Below are 23,654 nucleotides of genomic sequence, written 5' to 3'. Positions count from 1 at the left end.
CCAGCTGCTCTGTTCCTCAGGCTGAGCAGCAGAGCACAGGAGACAGGAGAGCTCAGAGTCTCTCTTTGTTCTGGTGGTCTGAGTTGGTTCAAACTGGAACCACCACAGCTACATGGATGAGTCCTGAGAGGTGCTCAGTCAGCTCCTGCTTCAAATGAACTCACTTTCTGGTTTCAGAAAGCAAAACAAGCAAAAAACTGCTGAATTTCTAGCTTGGAATTTCTTAGATATTTACACAGAATTAGTGTATAATTATGGAAGATCTTGGGCACTATCAAACCTTCCTTTTCCAGTCTGTATCCCTGTGAGTCAGGCCCTTGTTGAACACCACTCTGATACAGCAGCACAGCAGGTTTGTTTATCCTGCAGCATGTACTGGACAGAAATATGGAGAGGGGAATTTCTTTATTTCCTTAGGCTTAAACCTGCTGCTATAAAAGTAGGCCATTCCACCACAGGGTTATTAAAGATCATTAATTCTTTGGCACCCATACCATGTTCTTGCTGAATGCTGCACGATTCCAGGATGTACAGGGTAGAACAGAAAAGCATTTGCAGTGCTTGTTGGTGCTGCTGCTTCTAGTATCACACGACCAAGTCTGAAAGAATGGAACAATGAACAACTGGAGATTTCAGCTCTCCCTCCACTTTGGAGGCTGAAAAACATCCAGCTTCATGCACTAAAATACTCCTTGGGATTTAGTTCCAGAGCAGACATTATCACAGTAAGTCAGGCTAAACAAACAAATAGCATTACACATATTTGCTATGCTTAAGGAAAGAAGAGGTACTTATCTGTGAAATACTTGCAAAGTGTGTCCCAAAGAGCTGTTCTAACCCTGGGTATGGTAAAACTGTTAGAACAAGACCTTCTAACCCTACTGGAGTTTGCATGAGGCACGTTCCTGTCTCCTCCCTGAGAAGAGCAGGCAGTATCAGAGAGTGTTCTCATACCTTGTTCCCTTCACCCAAAACAGCTGCCTCCAGCAAAGAGTCACTGGAAAGGTTGAACAGGCAGTACTAGACACAATGGAATACCAGGAAGTATCTACTGCCACCTCCCACCCTGATTCTTGAGTAACAGCAGATGTGTCTGTCTGACCCGGGGTGACCAGCAGTAACTTGCAACACTGCCACACATTGGTGGCTTCCACAAGTGTGTGCTGGGGCAGCAATCCCAGCACTGCTCTGTTCCCAAACAAGCCTGCAGTCTTGTGAGTGAAACTACTTACCACATGCTGGGGAGGTGTGAGGAGCTTCAGCAAAGCTGATGTTCATTAGTTACACGCTGTAATGTATCCCATCCCAGCATTCCTGTCTGAGAGTGGAACAAAACCAAACCAGAGGAAGCAGAGCTGAAATTGAGAGCAGCGCTAAAGCACTCAGTCTGTGGACCAAAGTGAAACCAGGATTGGGAATTTGTATTGACACTAAAGAAACTTCTTCTCTGAGACAGCAGGGTATGGTGTCTTTAAAGGACACTGCTCCTGGGAAGGATGACAACCAGAGAAACTCTCTGTCCGGGTAGGAGTAACAGCACAACAAGTCAGAGAGATTGGAAGGTTCCTCATAAGGGATCTGCTACTTCAGGATTCACAGTGATTTTTCTAGGTGGATGTTGGGATACTTTCCTTACTGTAAGAAAAACACCAGAAAGCAGATCAAAGGAACAGCTGGAAAACAACCTTGGAGTTGAGCTATCAAGAGGCGTCAGAAGAGGCTGAGGTGACACAATCTGCTCAGATCAGAGGCCTTCACAAGGCCCAACTGGGCATAAGCTCCTTGAGGCAGATCTCAGCCAGTGAAATGAAAACCCCAAATATTCACAGGCTGAACTGAATTATCACTCCATCGAGTTTTAAAAAGTCAACAACAATAAAAATACTTGGGAGAGTCACTTGCTCTCCTTGTTCCCTACCCTGGGAGGGCAGGTGTGGGCAACACAGGTCAGAAATCAGAGATAATAGTGGGAGCCACAACAAATGAAACAAACTCTTGATAAAAGAGATTAGAAAGGTTGAATTAATTATGACTTTAATAGATTAGGAAGATTTTAAAGATTTTTAGAAAATTATGCAGACAGTTTGAGTAACAAAGTTTTGCAAGGGACAGGAAATACATGACAGGATACATGAATCACTAGATTTTGCTATAAAACTATTTAATCTATTAACTACTGTGACTACCTGAGATGTCACACTTATGTCAGATCCCAGGAACAGAGAAGAAACCTTGCAAGTCTATCCTTTGACAAGCCTTCAAAGCAGGTTTTGTTTTGTTCTGTTGCAAACCTGAATAACAAGAGTTCTGGCTGCATCTATTGCATTTTTAATTAAAAACAGAAAGATTGTAAGGTGTTTTTTTCCTCTTTAAATATTTAGTGACACCATCAACATGAAGACAAGTTTGAAAGGCTCTTTAGGTTCTCTGTTATTCAACTATGTTTATATTTACATGGGGGAACACTGCAAGATCTCTTTCCCAACCTCAGCTTGAAAATTGCCAAAACATAGCTTAGAATGGAGGGAGCTAAATTTATCCTAATGTAAAATAACACACAGCACACCAGGGAAGCACAGATAATTTAAATACTGCTTCATTTGAAGACAAATAGTGTGCTAAAGAGACTGGGATACGAGGTTGGAAAGAGCTGCAAGAAATCTCAAGTCCTGTAAGCAGGGACAGTCATCTTTCCCTGTCAGGAAAGTTCAGTTGTGAGACGAGCTGTAGGATTTGAAAATTTTAGTCACATTTCTAACTAATCTTCCCCTGGGAAAGGAAACCAAAACAGTCTTGTGATCTTGCTGGGCTCTAAATGCCTGAACAACTGAACAAAATGCTCTTTCCAAGACTGCCATTTCAGACCATTTTGCTCTCAGTAGGTCTGAGTGAGAATGCCTGGGTGACATTCACCATGTCCAGCCAGGCATTTTCTTCTCCTGTTAAACAGTAAAATGAAGGGATTTTGTGATAAGGCTTACAGATTCTCATAAATACAAGAACAGGATAGTTTCTTAAGAATAGCCAGTTGTTTCATCATTAAAATTAATGCACAATGATACCTTTGCACTTAACATTTGAAAACATATGGATATTGCAGTGAGAGATGGACTCCAGGAGAAGCAAAAAGCCAATGCATCAGTTAACAAAGAGGCCTGTGCTGTGTCTCTTCTCATTTCTAGAATATGACTGGAAAGAATCCACTAAGATCATGGAAGCCCAACTCCAAGCCCTGCACATGATCACCCCAAGGATCATACCACATTCCCAAGAGCATTATCACCTCAGGTTTCAGTATGTAAAGTTTGGAATTCCATGTTTTATAAATTCTTATCTTGTTTGATTCAGAGTCACAGTTACACTTTGATATACAAAAAAAAAAAAGTTTTCCATTCCAATCAGAATTCTACTCTTGCAAGCTTCTACAGCATATTAAAAAGGATTATAAGGAAATAATCACAAATCACTGAGATTACTGAAAGAGGCAATAACTATCAATCTTGGATTTAAGGATTTGTATGAATTGGCTTGACCAGTTTTAAGAATTTAAATACTTTTTCGTGATGTTAATATCAATTTTACGAAGTTTGAATTCAGACCTATGGAAGTTGTGTTATGAAGAGATTAAAAGAGACCCTTTTCTCCAAAGCCTAGTTAGCCTGATTCCCTCAGGGCTGAATTATCAGAAATTACAAGGGGGAATCAATGCTTTTTAACCAAAAGTGTGATGGCATTTCTTTTGTGGATACATACCATCAGCAGAGGCCCAGTGCAAAGCTGTGGGAGATGAGGAAGATCCTCCTGCTGCTCCTGCAGCTGTAGCCAGGGAAGCCCATGGAGCTTCCTCACCTGTCCTGTGGTACATGGAGCCAGAGCATAACCTCCAGTTCTGCAGAACTGCTGTTTCCATAAACATTTACCCTTTTCATTTAGGTTTCAGTTTTTTAAGATGTGAACTTCACTGATCCAAACATGGAATTGAGTAGTACGGGCTCGCTCCCTGCAGACATCCAGCACTGTTAAGAATATTCCCTGATTGTGACAAACTTCTCTCATGCTAGCCAGTTCTTTTGGCAGTATTCACTGACACTTCCCATCTCTATACACACTGATCCTCTCACCCTGTTATTGCAGCATCAACAACAGAAAGATCACCGCAGTTCTTTTTTTTTGCAAACAAGAACCAAGAGAAGCTAAGTTACCAAAATACTTGTGTTATCCCCAGCCAACTGCATTTAATGAACATTCTCTTTTTTTTTTTTTTAATATAGTAGCTATAAATAGAGCATGTTATTCTGGGTTACTACAGCTACTACAACTTGTAGTTGTTGTGTTTAAATGGGTACAATCTGGGCAAGACAGGAAGGCCAGTTCTCAAAATCAGAATTAACTGGGTTGGAGAATCTGTAAACATTATCTCATACTCCTTTTTAGTCATCTTCCCCGCAGTTTAGATAACAGCTTTGGGATCTTTAGTGGTCCTTTTAACATTTGTGTAGATGTTAAAAGGAGCAAAACTGTGAAGAATTAATTTTTAAATATTAACTTCTTTTTCAACCAAACATTTGTTAATTCTTTAGCCTGGTAGCCAAAACCAGAATATAAACAAGTCAGAATTTTAAACAAAATAAATTACCAGAAAAAAACCCCCAACAATTGCAACCAATTAAAGTTTAAAAAGTGCCTAGAATAAAAGCTCTGACTGTTCCACGTATATTTATACAACTATTTTGGAGACACCTAAGCATGGGAAGGCAATAAAAACTTACAGGAGGAAATACAAAGCAGGACACAGAGATTTTATATGGAATTAGACGAAAAATCTCCTCCGCGTAAGGGTCACTCTTAGGGAGAGACACACTGATTCTTCACCTTATCAGCACCCAGCATTTATCCTGCAACATGACACTCTAAAAGTAACCGCTCAGCCTAGGAGGTTCATCCTGACTTGGCATTTTCTCCTGCAGAACATTTATCCTGAGAACGGAAAACCCATAAAACATCCCAGAAGTCAGAGCACACAGAAAGCTGAGCAGAGCCAGCTGTCCTCGTTCCTAAGTCCATTTGATTTTTTTTCTTCCCCAGGACATAAAGGGTTTCTTTTATTCTAATCTATTGCTTCAGTAGTCCGGCCAAGGCTCGCTGCTCTCCCTTGATGAAAATCCAATTGATTGTTTGGCTAAAGGCTGTAAGAATAGCTGTGCAATATTCATCTGTAGAAAATCAGGAGGATTCCTTTTAGAAAAATGGAGGTTCCAACATAATTTTCTGGAAAGGAACAGGCCTCCAACTGAGGTATGAACATTTTTTTGAAAGCCCTACGAGACACCATCATCCTTATTTGTCTTTCAGAGACAAGGAGCCTGCTGTTACTTGATGTCTCATTAAGAAGTGGTCTCTGAACACAGCAGCATGGTCTTTAAAGAAATCATGTTCAATTTTTGGAATTCGACCATATTCTAATCATAATCTTAATTATCACTTAGAAGGCACAATTACTGTCCTACCCATACTGCTAGGTAGTAATAGAGTTTTGGGGTTTTTTTTTAAGAAATACATGCAAATTGCAAGGCACAGGCTCACTGAATAAACTGCAATGATGAGACAAATGAGATACACAAATCATGTAAATATGAATTCCAAAGTTGATTTAAGAATTCATAATTAGAAAAGACAGATACTTAGCTCAAAAAAGTTCACAAAACCTAAGTTAAAATAATGCAACTTAATGCAGTGAGAAACTTTTCAAGGGGTGAGTGGCAGCAAAATGAAAGGCACAATTTCTGATTGGCATAAGGAAACAAACACATTCAACAGCACTGTTTTCTGCATGTATCTGTAGTCTATATTCAAATCTTTGACTTTTCAACAAACCAATGCCATCTGAGCTTTTCCTGTCACCCAGCTGCTACTGCACTGCGATTTTTCCAGCAGGACAGGAGTGTCCCGTGCTAGTTTGTGCTCTATGGCTACAGACACCACACAGAGATACCAAGTCATCTCCAAGTCAGAGGTCAGCACAGATAATAAAGGCCTATTAATATCATCCTTTCACAGTGCTTTTGAATTAACATCAGACAGTTTCACAAACAGAAACATGCAGCTGGTTACCTTTTAAATAAGTGCCACACCACTTGGCATTCTCATCAGGTTTCCCGCAAGCATTTGAGGAAAAAATGGGTCCATGTTGCTTCAGCCTTTGAATTCAAACGGTTGCAGTGAATCCCAAGACAGGCCCACGTGGATCTTGTGAGTGCTGCCCGTGGCACAAACATCACTGCCACAGAGCCACACACGTGGGAGATTTAGAGGGAAGAGAGCACAGAAATCACCACCTCCCTGAAGTCCTCTAACTCTGCTCACAGATAAACAATGAACACAGGCACAAATGGTTAAGAAAGCAGTATTTATAAGGAAGCCTAAAGGAATAGAAGTAATATTCAAAATTACTTTAAGTAGCTCACCTTCACTTTAGAATTAAAATGCTGGCAAAGCCTTCGTGAAGATTTTGTAAACTCCAACAGCTCGACAAGAGACTTTGTCATTAATTCTTAGTACATACAAATAAATTATTCATTAGTAGAACTCACATTTGGGTTTTATTATACTCTGTAAAATATACAGGAATCTTGAAGTACTGAAAGAGTGCAGGTAAATACAGTATTCAAGCAGTCACTATTGCTATGTACATGCTCATTAATTCTTCAAAAACCCCACAAAATTATCAAATAATCAAAATATTGTCCCATGTTTCCACACTATGTTCAGAAAAGCAGCAGTTAATTTACAATATCAAAGATTTCCAGTTTCACAATACAAAAAAAAGGATAAAAATGAAATTGGAATCAGTTTGTAGTAATTTATTTGTACTTTGCCAGGACACGCAAGGATTCCTTGCATGTACATAAACAAATTCATTTGAAAAGTAACAGTTATAGTTAAAGCAGAGCCAAATAAAGTAAGTTCATATTTAACAGACAAAACTTCAGCTTACTTATGTCAGTTTTTCATTCTTCAGGCAATTAAAAAAAACACAGTAGTCTGTTATAAATAAAAAAAAAAAGGGGCAAGTCTGAACTACATTACAGGGACCTGTTTCTGCTGTTTATTTTCTAAATGGAGCACAACAAAGATACACAGCTCTTCCCACAGACCAGACACTGTACTTTTTTTTCTAATAGGGAAATATACTTTTAAATTCACCTCCCCTCCTCCCTCCCCCCCGTTAATCTGGGATTAAAAAAAAAAGTGAGAGGGATATACAATTTTAATCTTACATACAATTTTATGATGTAAGGAAGTAGATAAATTACTGAAAAGAACTCTCAGTCACAACAGGGTTATCAAGACATTTCAATTTTTTATGCAGTTTTATAGTTTGCAAGTTATTAATGTATTTTTAAATTAAGAAAATTCCATCCAAAACCCAAAAGTTAAAAAAAACAAATCTGTAACTGTGCAACAATTACTTCTTCCCTCCCACATCTCCCACCCCCTCCTTCCCTTATTACACTGTACATTTTTCACCCTGACTTCACCTTGTTAGCTGGTTTAATTTTAGTATTATAAAAGTATGACAGATCATTTTCATTTCACCTAAAAGAAAAAGAAAATAAAACTTAAAAGCACGTCTGCTTTCTTTTATGGTACATTTAGTAGTGTCGGAAGGCTTTCAGATGATTAAAAAAAAATAAAATTCAACATTTAAACCCAAATCTAAGCTTCTTTTCCAGAAGTAATTAAGGTTTGGTTGAAATAACTTCTCAAATAACCTATTCCAGTTTTCACAAAAACGCATTTAATTAAAAAAATCTTTAAGTTATTTGGTCCTTTGGCAATTTGCAGCACAAACAATGCCTACTGTACCAAACTCATTTATTGCCTTCAAAATGGTTTTAGGTTTATTGAGAGCATCTGAATCTAGCATCCTTTGTCTTGTTCATTTACACCAAGTTGGGTGCCCAGTCTGCAGGAATTACTCCCGGCACCAGAAACAGAATGGTAGAATACAGTTAAATAAAACAGTTTTGACATTCTTTATTTTTTTTGTCATGGATTCAAAGTACTTATTCAAGAATTTATGCTTCTTCTGCAAAATATGCTCTTAAAAATCTTCCTAGAGTCTCACAGATTTTTTTTTATATGTAACCACAATAAAAAACATCTTCTCAAAGGTGTGTCCTCCTTCTGTATTCAAACAGCAACAGCTTTCTGATAAGACGAGTCTGACCTTCCAGCGTGAGGGTTCACTCAGCCCTACAAAAAGTATCTCCTAATAGGTCTCAGAATCTGAGTCATTGAGCTCATCATCTTCTGTGTAGGGGTAGCCACCTTCCCTGCCAATGTTGTTGAAAGTACAGTAGGAGCTGTGGTCACTCCTCATGATTGGCAAGGAATCGAAGGTGACAGTTTTTGAGGTGTTGGTGTAATGATTAATGGCATTGAAGGTGAGGGAGGGCAATGTGCTGCTCGATGAAACAGGCATCATGGTGGCCAGGATGAGAGCCAGGCAATCGGCCACGTCCTTGTTGGGCGCGCAGGCCAAAGCCGGCGTGTAACCTACAGATCGAGAGAAAACAAAACCTTCGTTTAAAATAAACACAAAGGACAAATTTCTCCAAGTTCATACAATCTTTCAGCTGTAAAAGCGTTTTACATTGCTTAGCTCCGCACTGTTTAAAAAACAAAAAAAATGAAATAAATGCATTATCAATTAGTATTTTTAAACTTCTCATTACAATCTTGAAATTAGTGGGCTTTGCAAAAAAGATGTAATTGCTTTGTTAAGCAGAGCCAAACACTCTAGGCCAGTGAGAAAAGCCCAGATCTGAAAATGGTGAGGAAGTCACCTGGCTGAGAAGAGACAACTAAAAGCAGCCAGCAGGGATAGGTGACAGCATTCACTAAAAAGCTACTGCACAAACTACGGCTCAAATGTTTCTTCGTCCAGAATCTCCACCACAGCTGTTCATCACAGACAGGTACTTCAACAACACTGTGCTATCTCAGTAACAAGCTGGCTAAAGGATCAAGGCCAGTCAATTGAAAAGGCAGAGTGTAATTACTTCATTACAATAGTGTGATATACTTCATTACAATATTCAATAATATAAATTATAAAGCCAATGCCTGATTTCTATTTGCATGGTATCAATTAAGAAATCCAGAGAAGTTTGAGTAAATGCCAGCTGGGTTAGCAGGCTAGAACTTGCAGGGAGACCACTTGGTTGCCAAACTGGTCCAACCAAACTTCTGCCAGGCATTGCTGCTGTGACAACCCCCAAAGGCAGGAGGTCTCGGGCTGTGGAATGATTTGCAGTCAGGTCATGTAGCTGTGACATCTCTTCTGGGTTTCTGTGGCTCTAATAATCCTCCACCATTGTTCCTTCTGCCGCTTCCCCATCTCTGTGTACTTGCCTCTATTCTTTCAATGTCAAGAAAAATGCTTCAGATTCTCCTCAGCAGAGATCCATGTACTGCTCCTGTCTCAGGCTCAGCCATTTGGATGGCACCTGAGGGTGAGTTCTGGCACAGGTCTTGGTGCATCTACAGCACCAAGGGAATGTCCTTGGTGGTGCCACTGGCAGCTCTAAAAGCAGGGCAGTCTCCAAAGTACCACCACAGATCACAGCTAATTCTGATGCCAAGAGCAGGACAATTTCCCCTCCCTGGCTCCACCCTGCAGCATCTCTCACTGTGTGGGACAGAAATGCCACAATGAGCTCAACAGGAAGACTCATATTCAGGTACATTTGGGAGTCTGAAGTCCTGCACTACCTCGTGGTCCACAAGTTCAAGGTGTACAACATCCAAGTAAAAAGCACACAAGTACTTTTAAATAATAGATGGCTTTAACACAAAGTGCATGATAGACTTCTATCCAGACTTTAGGAAGGCAGGGAAAACAAGGCAATGCTCATTCTACCAGCAAGTGTTTCAACTACTTCAAAGGAATCATCTTTATTTTAGGAGTAGGTCCAGATCAAGTTTTAGAATAGAGCTCAGGAGCAGTTACTGTATTGTACAACTGCACATAGGTATTAAACCAGTAAGGACATTATGGAAAATAACTGTAGCTAGAAATTAAGAAAACAGCAAGCAGGGGACAGTCTTTCAGTTGAACTATTTTTCACTCAGGACAGACCTTGTGCTTGATGCTTTGAACAGAGCAAGACAAGAGTCCCTGCCCAAAGGAGCACACAATCCAAGGAAACACAGAGAAGTCAAGCACAGAACGCACCAGCTGACCATGCGATAGGGCCGTACAGAAGTGCAGCGCAGCGGATGTTTTCATTGTTAGTAAGGTACCACAGCACTTAAACAGCTCAGAGTTAACAGTGACAGTCTGCAGAAGAGATACATTTTGAGAGGATTCAGAAGCAAGGGCCAGGGCTCGCCACACCTGGATCATGACTGCATTTCAGGCATGTAAGGCAGAACAGAAGGCTCAGAACTGATACTCAGATGCACACCATTTAATATCTACAGTTGCTGGAGGTTGTATGAAGGTAAGATGACACACAAAGTAAGTTTATTAAAGTTGGTCATATTCAACACCATTCCTTTCACTAATGCGACTTGATAAAAGTTCAAAGAAGAAAAACGAGCAGTCATCTGCTATTTTAAGGGTTTTATTTGTTTGTTTGACCCCTTCCCCCCTCCCCCCCCTTTTAAAGACTTCTAGGGTCTTGAACACTCATGTTCCTTCTGGAGCAGTGCATCCCAGTTCATTGTAAAAAGGTCAATGTAAGGATTAAAGAAAACACTTGCTTCTGTTAAAAGTTCTCTGGTCTCTAAAAACTGTGTTTATAATTAATACACAGTTATAGGTCTCGAGCTCCTGGCTTTCTTAAGCAGGAATGAAATACCTCAGTGTTATTTCTGCTTTAGACATAGCAAGATGAAGTAACTGCTTACACCACAGAAGACTGACATCTGTGTCCTCTACCACATTAACTTATATTAACTCCACTATATCAAATTCAAATTTATAAGAACAAATTGTATTTTATGTCACTTAACTGCAGAGTGATAATTCATAAGCCAGGGAAACAGCAGATATAAATACTTTATATTTCCTTTGAAGATGATGTCGGTAAATGAACTGACTCCACTGACTCTTAACTCAGCTCTCCTGAGTTGTAATGGTCCTCATAATCTGCACTTGTACCTGTGTAAGCCTTCACAGAACAACAACAACAAAATATTTACTATCTTCATCGGTAGATGGGGCAATAGAAGTAGAGTGAGTTGAGGCAGCATCCTTGCACAACAAAAATCAAGGGTCTGCATGATGGACACTGATTTAAGGCTGAAGCTCCTCCTGCCCAAATGTAGAGCTGCTCCCTCCCCTGGAGCTTGAAAGTTGCCAGGAAGGCATCCAGAGGAAAATCAGAGGGTTAGTGATGAGGTCAGTGCAATGAGAGTTCTCAATATCCACTGAATGAGGTATTAACACTGGGAAAGAGAAGAGAGTCTGAGGCAGAAGTCATAACTACTTGCAGAAAAATTCCTTCCAGAAAACTGGACATCTCCAATATAAACTAAAATACAAGTTAAATACTCAGGAAAAAAATCCACTACAAAACAACAAAGAAACTGCTCCTGAAATGTTGGTTGAGTGACAAAATAAAAAACTTCATATGGTATCAAATGAAAGTAAAAGCCAATAATTTCTTTTAAGATGGGCAAATTTGCATTAATAATGTCAAATTCAACAGAATTTTTGTAAATGAAGGTGATGGCAGTTTCATCATGACTGGTGCAGAAAAATGGGAAAAAAAAATTTGAATAAGAACTGATACAGAGCTGAGAATGAACCCTTAACACAACCACTTTGGGGAAGTATACTGGAAAGTTAATTTTCTGTTTCAGTGGCATTTAATCTATTAAGAACCAAGAGGATTAGATTTTTTTCTACTGACATTAGATCTTAAACAAAAATGATCTCATCATTTTAAGAGATGCTACATGAAAAAAACAGTGTGACTTCAAAATCAGAGCTTTAAAAATCTTATAAACTGAAATGCAGGTAACTGGAGTGATGCTGGTTTTTTTCAAAGCTCATGTTTTTCAATAACACTCAGCTATAGCAGCAGAGGCCTCAATTTATACAGCTATAGATACAAATAGAGACTGCTTGAAAAAGTCAATGTAGTTTTTACAGAAAGGACAAATTCAAAGACAAAAAGTGGATCATCAGTCTATAACAGCTGAGGCTCTGCTGGTTCCATATATCAAGACAGTTCCATGTAAAACACTAAAACATTCTAAAACTAAAATTAAACTCCCATATCATCTAATTCTGTATGAAATGCCAATCTTGTTTGGCAGATCACTGAACTTTTCTGGACTATGCTGAAGTAAGAGAATGTCAGTGTTGTGATCCAAAATATTCCACTACTGCCTATTTCTTCAGTTAGAAAAAGAATCCATTAAGGCTGCTTGATATAGTCTCAAGGTTGCTTAAAATTTTATAAACAAAGCAATTGCTATTAGAAAGAACTACAGTGAGGAAAAATATTAGATAGCACTCAGACTTACGTTAAAATTTAAAATGTGAGCAGAATTAAAAAGAAGACTTTTAGATCCCCAGGCTGCCATGGTACTTTGATACAAATATTTTTTCCTTCTGTTATGTCAAAGATCCATCCTAACAAGGGACTGTATATGAGAAGATCCATCCTAACTGACTGTATATGAGAAGCCCACAAAAATGCAAATTTCTCTGGTCAGCATACATGAGGTGAGAAGCAAAGTAAAAAAAAATTTTTTTAAAAAAATTCAGCCTTTTAATTTGAGGGAGTTTCTTTTAGCGCTTACTCTTGCGCCCTATTTTAGGCAAGGAATGATCTTTAAGTCACCCATGTCACTTCAAGCAGTGTAATTTGAGAAACACAGAGAAAGTCACAGTGAAAATTAAAAGAGGAAAAACTTTCCAAACTGGAAATATAATTAGAACTATTAGACACATCGCTTTTGGAATAAAAAATAACAAACAAACCCAAACAAAGTCAAAAAGCAAACAATCTACTGCCTCACCCCTCCCCAAATCCCAGCTACTGCTTTCTTATGCTTTTAAAAGCACAGCTTTAGAGGACCAGAGACATCTTATGTGAAAATATATGAATCAGTCAGTAAATCTAATTTTCTTTTGTTTTACAACATGCAGCATATATTCTTGTGATAAAGCAGTTACTTCTTACTTCTAAGTGCCAAAAAACTCTGAAGAGCCAGAAGCTTGAGAGCAGTAACTGTGAGCTGTAAATCATACTAGCTTTTAAAAGCTAACACCAATATACCTACAGTGACAAAACGAATAGCAATTCAATCCAGCTTAACAGCTGAAAGTTATATTTTACTTTGAGCATTATGTTTTTCTGACCATTTTTGGTATGCCAAAGCTAGTGCATTTATAGGTGCATCATAAAACTACTTTTATAGTGCATCATAAAACTACAAATGCAAGCCAAACTTTTCTGTGCTGTGACCTGAATCGTTCTGGAAGTTTTCACTCTCCCTACTTCTGCTGCTTTGCTAAAATGATCCACCACCAACACATTCTTTTCTGTGAGGGCAACCTACTGCAAGGCTCATCTGGAGTTTCCAGAGTTACTGGCTTTTCAGGGAGTTGAGTTTAGAACCACAGTTCCTTACAGGAAAACAAAGTTAGATTTTTCTTACCATTTTCATCTACAGCAAGTACACTTGCTCCCTTCCCTAAAAGCTCTTGAACTACAACCGTTAGTCCATTTCGAGCAGCAACATGCAGAGGTCTGTGAAGACAAGCAAACTCATATATAAACCTTAGAACAAGTCATGAAGTAAGATAGGTAGCTTGCATCTAGTGAAATGTAATACTTATACTTCTACGTTATTTACACATTATACAAACATTGCAGATGTAATAACTAAGGTGGGAAACTCAGCAAATCTCTTTTCTTATTGCAAACAAACTCTAAAATACCAATTGTGAGCTTTCTTCTTTCCATGGCAGCACACAGGGAGGAAGCAGCTGCTAGTAAAGATGTGCCTGCATGTGGACTTTATCATGTTAAAAAGTCAGAAACACTTGGCACCCTACTGCAGATAAATGCCCCCCTCAACTGCTGTAACAGATACTGTCACATGTGAGAGTAGCTGCATATCACTGCCATCACTCACTGGAGCTCTAACAGCAGAATGGCAGCCCTTTGCTGCTACATGTAAATACCCATAAGAGATGCAGAAACACTTCATCAATCTGCCTTCTACAAACCATTCTATTCCATTGTGATTAGAGATGAAAAAATATTTCACAATATAATGCATGAAGCAAGAAAAGCAGACTACTTTTCAAAACCTCAAACTACTAACCATAAATTAATTTTGTGTTGACTTGCTCTATAAAGGAAAGTGTAGCTTTATCTCAAATATTCTAATTATATCTTTTTCAAATGCAACAGTTTTTCAAAATTGGTTCCCATTGGCTTAAGTAAAACCTTACTATCACTCAGCAGGAAACAGAATTATCAGCTTGCTTCCCTTCTGCTTTATATTGCTCTTCATTCATTCTAAGATTCCTGAAGTTATTTGAATTAACTATAAGCTGGAAACAAATGCCTTACTTATATATCAGAAATGCAAAAGATACAAACAGGAGCAGCTCTATCTATGGTGCTTACATTAAAATATTAAAAATGTAAGAATTACCACACCCCACAGATATACTGAAAAATGTACTGTAATTAAAATAATTTTAATGTAGAGACCAACAATTTTAATATTTATCTTGCCACAAAGAAGGACTTTGTTTAAGCTGTTCAGAAAGTCAATTTAATTATTAAACATTTGCTAAAGCAGTATTATTTAAACAACTGTTAAAACCTTGCAATTTATATAAAACACTTTATAGAGGTGCAAATGTGTACCTATTTTATCCCATGACATCTCTTGATCAAACTATTTGAGCCAAGGCATGTGGGTGGAATTACATGAGCCTGTGGTAGCATACTTTCCCACATCTGTTCCTATCTCCTCTTTGCTTTTCCTTCTCCCAAGACGTCCTTGTTTAAGCCAGTAATGAGGCAATCAATCCTTTCCTACTTTCTGGTTATTTCATGCTGCCTGAGGTGCACCATGGTGAGCAGCAAAAGCAAAGGAAGAATTCTTACTATCTTAACTCCTTAATTCAAGCAGGTCTCAGGGAATACTTGGAATCACTGTATGGGCTTGAATATGGCAAGATTCCAGAAGGGATGTAAGGCCAGAATATGTGAGCTGCTTACAAGTTCCAGTGTAAGGTGTTTTTTTGGTGTTTTTTTGGCTTTTTTTTCTTTCCTAAATGGTCTGTGATACCATTACTGAAGCAGTCTAATAATTCATGTGCATAACTCAGCTACACATTGTGTGCCAAGTATTCCCTGAACACAAACCCATTCTCCAAAAGGAAAAAAATGCAGAAGAGTCATTTTAGTAGCCCATCTTGATTGGTATGACATACCACACATTTCTAAGGTTTCCTTGTGATTTAGGCTAACCAAATAGGTTTAATCTATTTGAGAGACCATCTTCAGGAAGGTTTAAGAAGAGTGCATTCTCCATGATATTTAATAGACAATAATGTCTCACCCTTGAAACATGAAACAGAAAGCATGCTGAAGAATAAAAGCACACTTCAGGCAGTTATTTTTTTTAAAGTAGCTATCTTTGAAGACCAAGTCTTAGTTTGCCTCAAGCTGTTAAATGAAGTGATTTTTAATTGCAAAACTGGATAATTTTTAAAATAGAAAAATCTCAGTTTTGCAGGTAATCTCAGTGGATTGCAGTAACTCCACAAATGAATCACAATAATGTAGGTTTTATTTATCATCCTATTCACCCACAAGGAAAAAAAAACATCCAGAGCTGTAAGTATGAGCAAAACACCCTTTCGATTCCAAATTGGTTCAACTCTTGGTACCTACAAACAGTTTAAATTCAATGAGTTTGAAAAAAAAATCTGAAAAATATTCCTCTTTATGAGCAAGATACACACCAAGAACCCATCTTTCAAACACCCTCCCTGCTGATACGTACGTTTGCAAGGCTGCGTTGGTGGCGTTGATGAGGTTTCTATCCGTAATCTTCTCCAGGATTAACAAGGCACTAGTTTCATGACCCTTAACACAGAACAAACATCTGTCACATAACAAATATTCTTCACAAATTGCTTTGAGTGTTTTCTCAAAGTAACAATACTTTCAAACAGTGCTTGATAACACAAAGCTCAGCACTGATAAGTCAGACCGTGCACACACCTTGCTGCATGCCAAATGAAGTGCTGTGTTCTTAGAATTGTCTTGCAAAGTCAGATCAGCCTTAGCACTGCTAACCAGCACCTCTGGGGAAATAAAAACTTTTATTAACTAAAAGCATATTCCTTAAAATCCAAGCAGCAAAATGAAAACAGAATTTTGGCAAAATATATTCACAAGAACATTAACTGTAAGGCTACTTCACCCACAGTAAGATTAACAGAGCTAAGAGCAGAAATACATAAAGCTTTCTCTTTACCAACTGTATTCGTCTGTCCATTTTCTGCAGCCATCATTAAAGGTGTTTTCCCAGAAGAATCTACAGCATTTACTTGAGCACTGTGACCAAGCAGAAGCTGTAGACACTCAACGTGATCTGTAAAAGCTGCTGCATGCAGAGGTGTTCTACAACAGATCAAAAGACAATATGGCCACGTTCAGCCATGCTTTCTACTGTATGCAAAGGGGCATCCCTGCCTCTGATCCTACAAATAAAAAAGACTCTGCAGTCTCTCCCATTGATCCTTTGCTGGAGTATTGCTGGAGTTGTGACTGCTGCCTTTGTAAAGTCCCTTTCTAGGTTCAACTAATGCCACCCACACAGTTTATAACAGAGATACAATTTGATTCAGAAAAAATAAAAGATGCATAAAGCTCTATCCACAAAATGAAAAAATTTAAAATGTGCTCTAAGTTGCTTGTATAATAAAAAGTCGATTCAAGTTTACTGAATCAGAAGAGGATTTAAAAAATATAAAATTTATTTCTAGCACAGAATAAAACAAAAACCTTCAAAGAATAAAACGGGGAAAAATGAGGAATTAATGTTAAGTAGCAAATACAAACCCCCCAAATGACTGAAGAATTTAGCACAGCCACTGTATGACATTACAGACATTCCTTCTGCATTTGCCCTCTTACCTTCCTTTTGAATCTGTTGAATTTACAATACCACCACCTAGTGTATCAATTAACATTTCTGCAGCACCTTCATTGTCATTTATCCTATAATGAATTAAACAGACTGTTATTTACAGAATGATAAATCTTTTGTTAAATACAGCAATGAAATTTATGAAGAATAATTTTGTACTTCCTTACACAGCACAATGCAAGGGACTGAAAGAATTTCCTTCCATTTTCTGAAAAACTTCCTGTTCCAGGAGCAGCTCTACACAACTGTCGTGACCTAAAGCAAATATAAGAGTTAGGTATTGAAAAGAAGCGAAAAGGTCTAACTACGGCTTGCAATGAAAAATATGTATCTAAATTAGATTAAGCAGTATTGTATTTGAAAATTTCAAAGAAAGACTGGTTATATTCAACAGGGCTGAATATTCAACATTCAGGAACCAATACATTCTTAGAATCCTGAAAATCAAACTGACATGTAATACTGTAAACTTTATGAAATTTATAAGGTACCTCATGCTGTCTGAAGAATATTCAGAACACCTAATTGAATTATTTACACCTCTGCATTGCAAATTCTTCTGTACATTCATCACTTTGTCTCCATGAAAAACTCCACTTCTGTTTTGCATTTAGCACTCAGCCACATCAGCTCAGTAGTTATTCACTTAATAATAATTGGTGAAGTTAAGGTTTAATCTCTTACTTCTTGATTTTTCTCTATCATCATTCAGAGATGAAATAAAAAACAACCTCTACTAAGTTCTAAATGAATGCACAGAACAAAATCTTTAGCAAAGGAGCTGAATGATTTTTCTACATTTTAAGGTCTCCCTCACTCTCAAATCCAGGAAAAGCATCAGTGAAGACAAAAATAATTCTTATTGAAGCACTTTTACATACTTGAGATTCTTATGCCTACCATAGTTGATATGAAACAAGTTTAATATAGATTTAATCTGAAACCATTCCTCCTTATGAAAGTTATTTTTTGGGATGTGTGTGACACATTTCTATTCAAAAGTATTATGCTGAATTTCTTTAAAGACTCCTTGACCCATAAAACTAAGATAGTGTATGACAAAAATGCAGGACAAAAGTAAACATCTCTTATGTATTAGTTGTTAACACACTCCTCTACAAGATACCATGTCTGCCATTTTCTCTCATTCACTGAAAGGAACCAAAAGAGGATGCACTTTATTTGTTGCATTTGTATGAATGTTAAGTTATTCATACTTCTACCCCAATATCACCAAATGGATTCAGAGCAGTATTTCGATGCATTTTACCATTATAGCAGGCCCAGTGCAGCGATGTGTAGCCGTGATTGTCTGCCATTGCAGGTGCTGCATCCCCAGCAGCAGCGGACTGCAGCAGAGCCCCCAGGACCCCGATGTGGCCGCACGCCGCTGACAAGTGGATGGGGGTCCGCCCCCGACAGTCCCGTAGCAGGGACTTAGCACCATGTTGGAGCAACGCTTCCACACATTCCTCATGCCCAGTAACTGCCTGGGAGAGAGAGACAGGAAAGGGCCAGTTTGAAAATATTCATGTGTGTAAGCCAAGGTGTAGAACTCAAGCAAGTAAACCTCAGGCAAATTCTTGCATTTTTAAGGCATAACAAAATAAGCACAATAAGTTGCTATTTCTATTCCTAAAACCAGACATTCTGTTGGGAAAATAGCAATGTATTATAAACTTATGTCAGAATATTTTCTTGGAATAACACTGAATGAACTACTAATCTCTTGGGCTCATTCAATTGTCTTATCTGGCAGACACTATAAACAAAATATTTGGCATGTGGCACGTATCATGCTTTTCTTCCATTAACACTACCTTCTCCCCCACAAAAACTGTACTCTAGGACCTCTCCAGTCAACACTTTACAGCAAGATTAGCAGGTTCTAGAAGCCCAAAGAAATTCTGAAGGTAGATAGTTAACAGGCAGAATGCACCTTTTGAATGCAACTAAAAATACAATTAAAAATTAAAATGGCAAGATGAGAATAATGAGACATTATTTAACACTACATATTAAGTCTTTATTTGAAATTAGCATGCAGGAAACTGGAAATGAAAAAAAGGGAATGTTTTCTTACCCCTCTATGTAATGCTGTCCTGCCCCACTTATCTTTGGCATCTACATTTGCTCCTTTGTTAAGGAGTGAATAAACACAGTCTGTGTGCCCATTGAGAACTGACAACATCAGAGGAGTCCTAAGGAGAGACAGAAATAAAGTGAAAATTTACACTTGGAAATTTAACAGACTAGCACTGATCTCAAGCACAACAACTGCTATCCTTCCACTCAACACTGCTAAGATTTACATCATCAATGACCTTCCACTCATTTGCTTTTTAGATTTGAGAATATAAAGTAACATGCCCCAGTTCAGAAGTCCTGATTAAGTAACTAGAATCCATTTTCTCATCATCTGGGCAGTAAGACACATTTCTCCCAACTGAACATTTTTCACTTTCAACTTCATATTTATTGCAATAATTTCCTTTTAAAATAAGTTAAAAATAACTACTGTAAAGTATTTGGTTTTTTCTTTTACAAAATGCAATAACTTGTGTAGAAGAGAATGTCCATCATTTAAACTCACTGTCCATTTCCATCTTGAATGTCCACTGCATTCTGTGGCTCTGCATTTCCTATCAACAGCCGCAAACATTCTGAATGACCATTTGTAGCTGTAAGACATTATAAAAATATGGGGTTTACATTAATTGCCTTTGAGTAGAGAGCTCAAACAGAATGGCAACCTATCTGCTCAGACTTAAGCCCATTAGCTTGAAAACCCACTGTACAATTTTACCGTTGATATAACTAAAATTAAAATATGAATACTAGCAAATTTCAGAAATCAGGTATTCTCAACTGTACTGTGTTAGAAACAACTGATTCCAACTATCAACTGCCAACAGATTTTATGTATCTATCTATATATATATATTAATGAGGTTGCATATGTTAAAAGTAATTGGAATATATGCTTATACAACACACACAAGAAGGAACATTAAAATATAGCAATTAGCATAATTTTTGCTTGTTTTATGGCACTGGGAAACACATACCTAGCAAATCATAGTCAGATTTTGTTAGCAAGTGTAGCGTGCACATAGTTATAAAATAATAATGGAAATCACATTTAGAAAGGGGAAGGAAATGTAATGCATAGATGTAATAAACCAAGCAGTTAAAAAAAAGGAAAATGAACAAACAGAAAATTGAGAAATCTCATTTAAATGCAACTCATGAAAGATAAATGATTGCTTCTTGGAAGGGAAATTATTTCTGACCTACAGCTGCAGTATTCAGTTCACACAAGCACAGTGACAATTCATGTTTCTGTAGCTGACAGACATGCTAACAAGTTAGGAAAGCTCAATCAAATAGAAGAATGCAGCTCATGGACAACAAATCAAGTGGTTAGAATGATGATGTTTTGTACATAATGCTCTTTTTAACTGCAACACTTCTGTAACACCATTACTATAAATGTCAAATTTAATAAGCCTATTTTTAATGCGAGGGAAAAAAAGACTCTAGTGTGGATTCTAGACTCAGAGAAAGGCAGGCCTAGAGATGTTTTCTTGGAAAGTCAGCAAGAAAACACTGCAAAGGATTGCTGTTTTTTTGAAAATGCTCAGGAGTCATTTAAATCCTTGGAAAAAAATCAAAGTAAGTTTTCATGTCTCTTCTCAAACTGCCAAAATTCTCCAAGACTCCAGTCATTTTTAGAAGCATTTTACTGCCAAGACAGGCAATGCAATTTGCCTTTCTAAATTTGGGCCTGCAGTTTGGGCTGCGTGAAAGACGAGGAGAGAAGCAGGGACGTGTCACTGCACCTGTCAGCACAGCCAGTTGAATGGACAAGGACAATGCACCCTTCCAGAGGAAAGTGTGGAACAGCACTCTTGGACTCCACTGGTTTATTGCATTAATCCTGGTTCCTGCCTGCAACTCTCTTGCTACATGCTTCTCAGCACACCATATACCTTAAAAGTCATCCTCTGTTCCTAAATACTATTTCTTAGAACATTAATGACAGAGACTTCTAAACAGATTATACTCTTCAAAAGCCAAAATTTTAGAGGCTAGTAACTAGCACATACCTGCAGCATGAATTGGGGTCCTCTTTACAACATAATCTTTCACCAAGATTGATGCTCCCTGATTAATGAGCACATCTACACATTCCACGTGTCCCTTAAAGGCAGCAAGATCCAGTGGTGTCCTTCCATTGTTATTCCTCACATCAAGGTCCAGCAGTGACTGTACCAGCACTTCCAGAGCTTGATGGTGGCCATGATAGGCCTACAAGAATAAGAAAATTCTTCAGTTTTCCCATCCTTAACATTTTTCCCTTTCTTGCCAGAACTACATAAATGAAACTGTAAATAATCTATCTTTACTTTAGCGTGCAGAAGAGCAACTGATGCAGCACATAAATAGCTACAACAGTTACAACTAATTTAAAAACCCCACAATTTCAGCAAGAAGGTTGGTGGTTTTTTCCTATTTTATCCTTCAGTCAGCAACTGCAACTACTCCCAGAAAATCATCTGTCCTCAATCTGCATAAAAACAGTATTTTGACTACTGCACAATGTTTCATCGCTTTATGTTGTAGTTACATCATCCTCAGATTATTTCAAGTGAGGAACATAAGCAAATTTAAGTAATTTCTTTTGGCTTTTTACATAAAATATTAAAAAAAACCCACCTGTAATAAGAATGCAGTGCAAATAGCTTTCATTTACCACTATCAAAGATTTTTTTTTACTTTGTAGATATATATATATTTATGTACTGCATGAAACTCTATTTTCAGAAAGTATAGAGTGGTTTTTCAATTGCTTTAAATTCAGTGAAAAGATCAAAGCTACACATTAAGCTGGTTACTCTGTATTTTGAATATTTTTTTATAGACAGAATTTCATCACTGTCCTACACTACTCCTTGTGTAAATCTTTCCTAAAGTATTGAGGACAAACATTTTTCATAGTAAACAATTAAGAAAGTAAAACAATGTAATGATTAAAAAAGTCATAATTACTTATAGAACAAGTCTTATAAAAGTTTCATTAGCACAGATTTTAATTAGAAGATTCCACATGAAAGCTGTTCCATGGAGCAAATTTCAAGTGACATGCAAAAATCATCCTGTATACCTCACTCAGGAATATTAGTACATATGTTTGCATTTTGTTTATTAACCTATTTTGAAAAAATCCCAAATGAATAAACCTATGTAACAACTCTTTGCTACCAGATGAGCTGTCATCACTAAAGAACAGAGAACTTACAGCTAAATGCAGTGGACTTATAGGTGCCCTGTTGTCTGAGTCATTCAGCATGTCAGCACCTGATGTTTCCATCAGCTTAGAGAGAAAAAGTCACAGTGAGTGCAAAACCCCCTCACCTTTGAAAACATTCAGCAATATTTGCTACAGTTTCCCATATATACAGATTGAAAAATAAAGGAGAAAAAGTAGGAAGAATAGTATAGAATTACAGATGTCCTGATCGTCAACCTTTTTGAGTCTGCATCCACTGCAATATCTCTATATTCATTTCCAACCCCAGTAGTTTAATTTTGCATAATAATGCAATAATTCAATAAGAAACTAAATTAAAATTAGTATTTTTTCTGAAGTAGCAATATGAACGATGAATACAAAAGGACAGGAGACGACAGCAGTAGGGAAAAAACCCCCCAAACATCAGTCAAGTAAGCATTCTGATTAAGTGAAAGGTCAGCAGAAAACAATATGAAAGGCCAGACAGCAGGATGGATTTCTCAAAACAGGAAAACATTTCTCAGAGAGAAAAAATAGACTCAAAAAAAGCAAAGCATTATAGCATTAAAATATCTATGTATATACATTTCTATTTGTGACTTTCAGATGTGTTCTGAAGTTTTACTTCTGGGTCTTCTTCAAGACCATATTTAATTAAGTACATTAGTAGAATTAAAAATTCAAAATATTTGAAGAACATCAAATACATTCAAATTACATTTTCTTTATCACACATGTATAGCATGGTCAACCAACTGTTTAAGTAAAAAAAACTACATACCTTAAAAAATAATTTCCCATTTTAAAATTGTAAAATCCAATTAAATCTAAACTGTAGTTGAAATGAAAGAATACATTCATGCATTGAAGAAATGGTTGAATAAATCTAAAAAATAAGCAGTATTTTTAAAACTACATGTTCCCTTTTGCTCTACAGTAGTACTTAAAAAGTGAGAAATAATAGACTTACAACATCTAGAGGCGTTTCACTTGCAATCTGTAATTAAAAACACCCAAAATTTATGTTTGAATACATTTAAATATAAAAAAGCAATTTTAATAAAAATACTGAAGTTGTATAAGACAGCATATCAAATAGCACACATATTTTTGCAAAGGGAGCAACAAAAAACTAACTATGGCTTTATTA

General features: G+C 37.3%; 1 protein-coding gene across 3 annotated transcripts in view; it reads right to left on the bottom strand.

Annotated features, from left to right (window-relative positions):
* Positions 1-6,600: 6,600 nt before the first annotated feature.
* ANKRD28 (ankyrin repeat domain 28) overlaps positions 6,601-23,654 on the bottom strand; it is a 120,167-nt gene continuing 103,113 nt past the window's right edge. For all 3 annotated transcript variants that reach the window (XM_084222324.1, XM_084222323.1, XM_084222322.1), the window contains exons 16-28: positions 23,475-23,501; positions 22,511-22,585; positions 21,318-21,519; positions 19,802-19,889; positions 19,292-19,409; positions 18,479-18,698; positions 17,376-17,463; positions 17,196-17,279; positions 16,534-16,679; positions 16,278-16,360; positions 16,057-16,139; positions 13,684-13,775; positions 6,601-8,559 (exon numbers count right to left, since the gene is read on the bottom strand). In XM_084222324.1, the coding sequence (XP_084078450.1) occupies positions 8,273-8,559; positions 13,684-13,775; positions 16,057-16,139; positions 16,278-16,360; positions 16,534-16,679; positions 17,196-17,279; positions 17,376-17,463; positions 18,479-18,698; positions 19,292-19,409; positions 19,802-19,889; positions 21,318-21,519; positions 22,511-22,585; positions 23,475-23,501 (1,593 nt within the window). In that variant the 3' untranslated portion in view covers positions 6,601-8,272. The remainder of the gene's footprint in view (positions 8,560-13,683; positions 13,776-16,056; positions 16,140-16,277; positions 16,361-16,533; positions 16,680-17,195; positions 17,280-17,375; positions 17,464-18,478; positions 18,699-19,291; positions 19,410-19,801; positions 19,890-21,317; positions 21,520-22,510; positions 22,586-23,474; positions 23,502-23,654) is intronic.

This window comes from Fringilla coelebs (assembly GCF_963513975.1).
Source record: "Fringilla coelebs genome assembly, chromosome: 1".
NCBI classification, from domain to species: Eukaryota; Metazoa; Chordata; class Aves; order Passeriformes; family Fringillidae; genus Fringilla; species Fringilla coelebs.
Note: the sequence above shows the minus strand (reverse complement) of the source record. Positions and strands in the feature narration are given on the sequence as shown.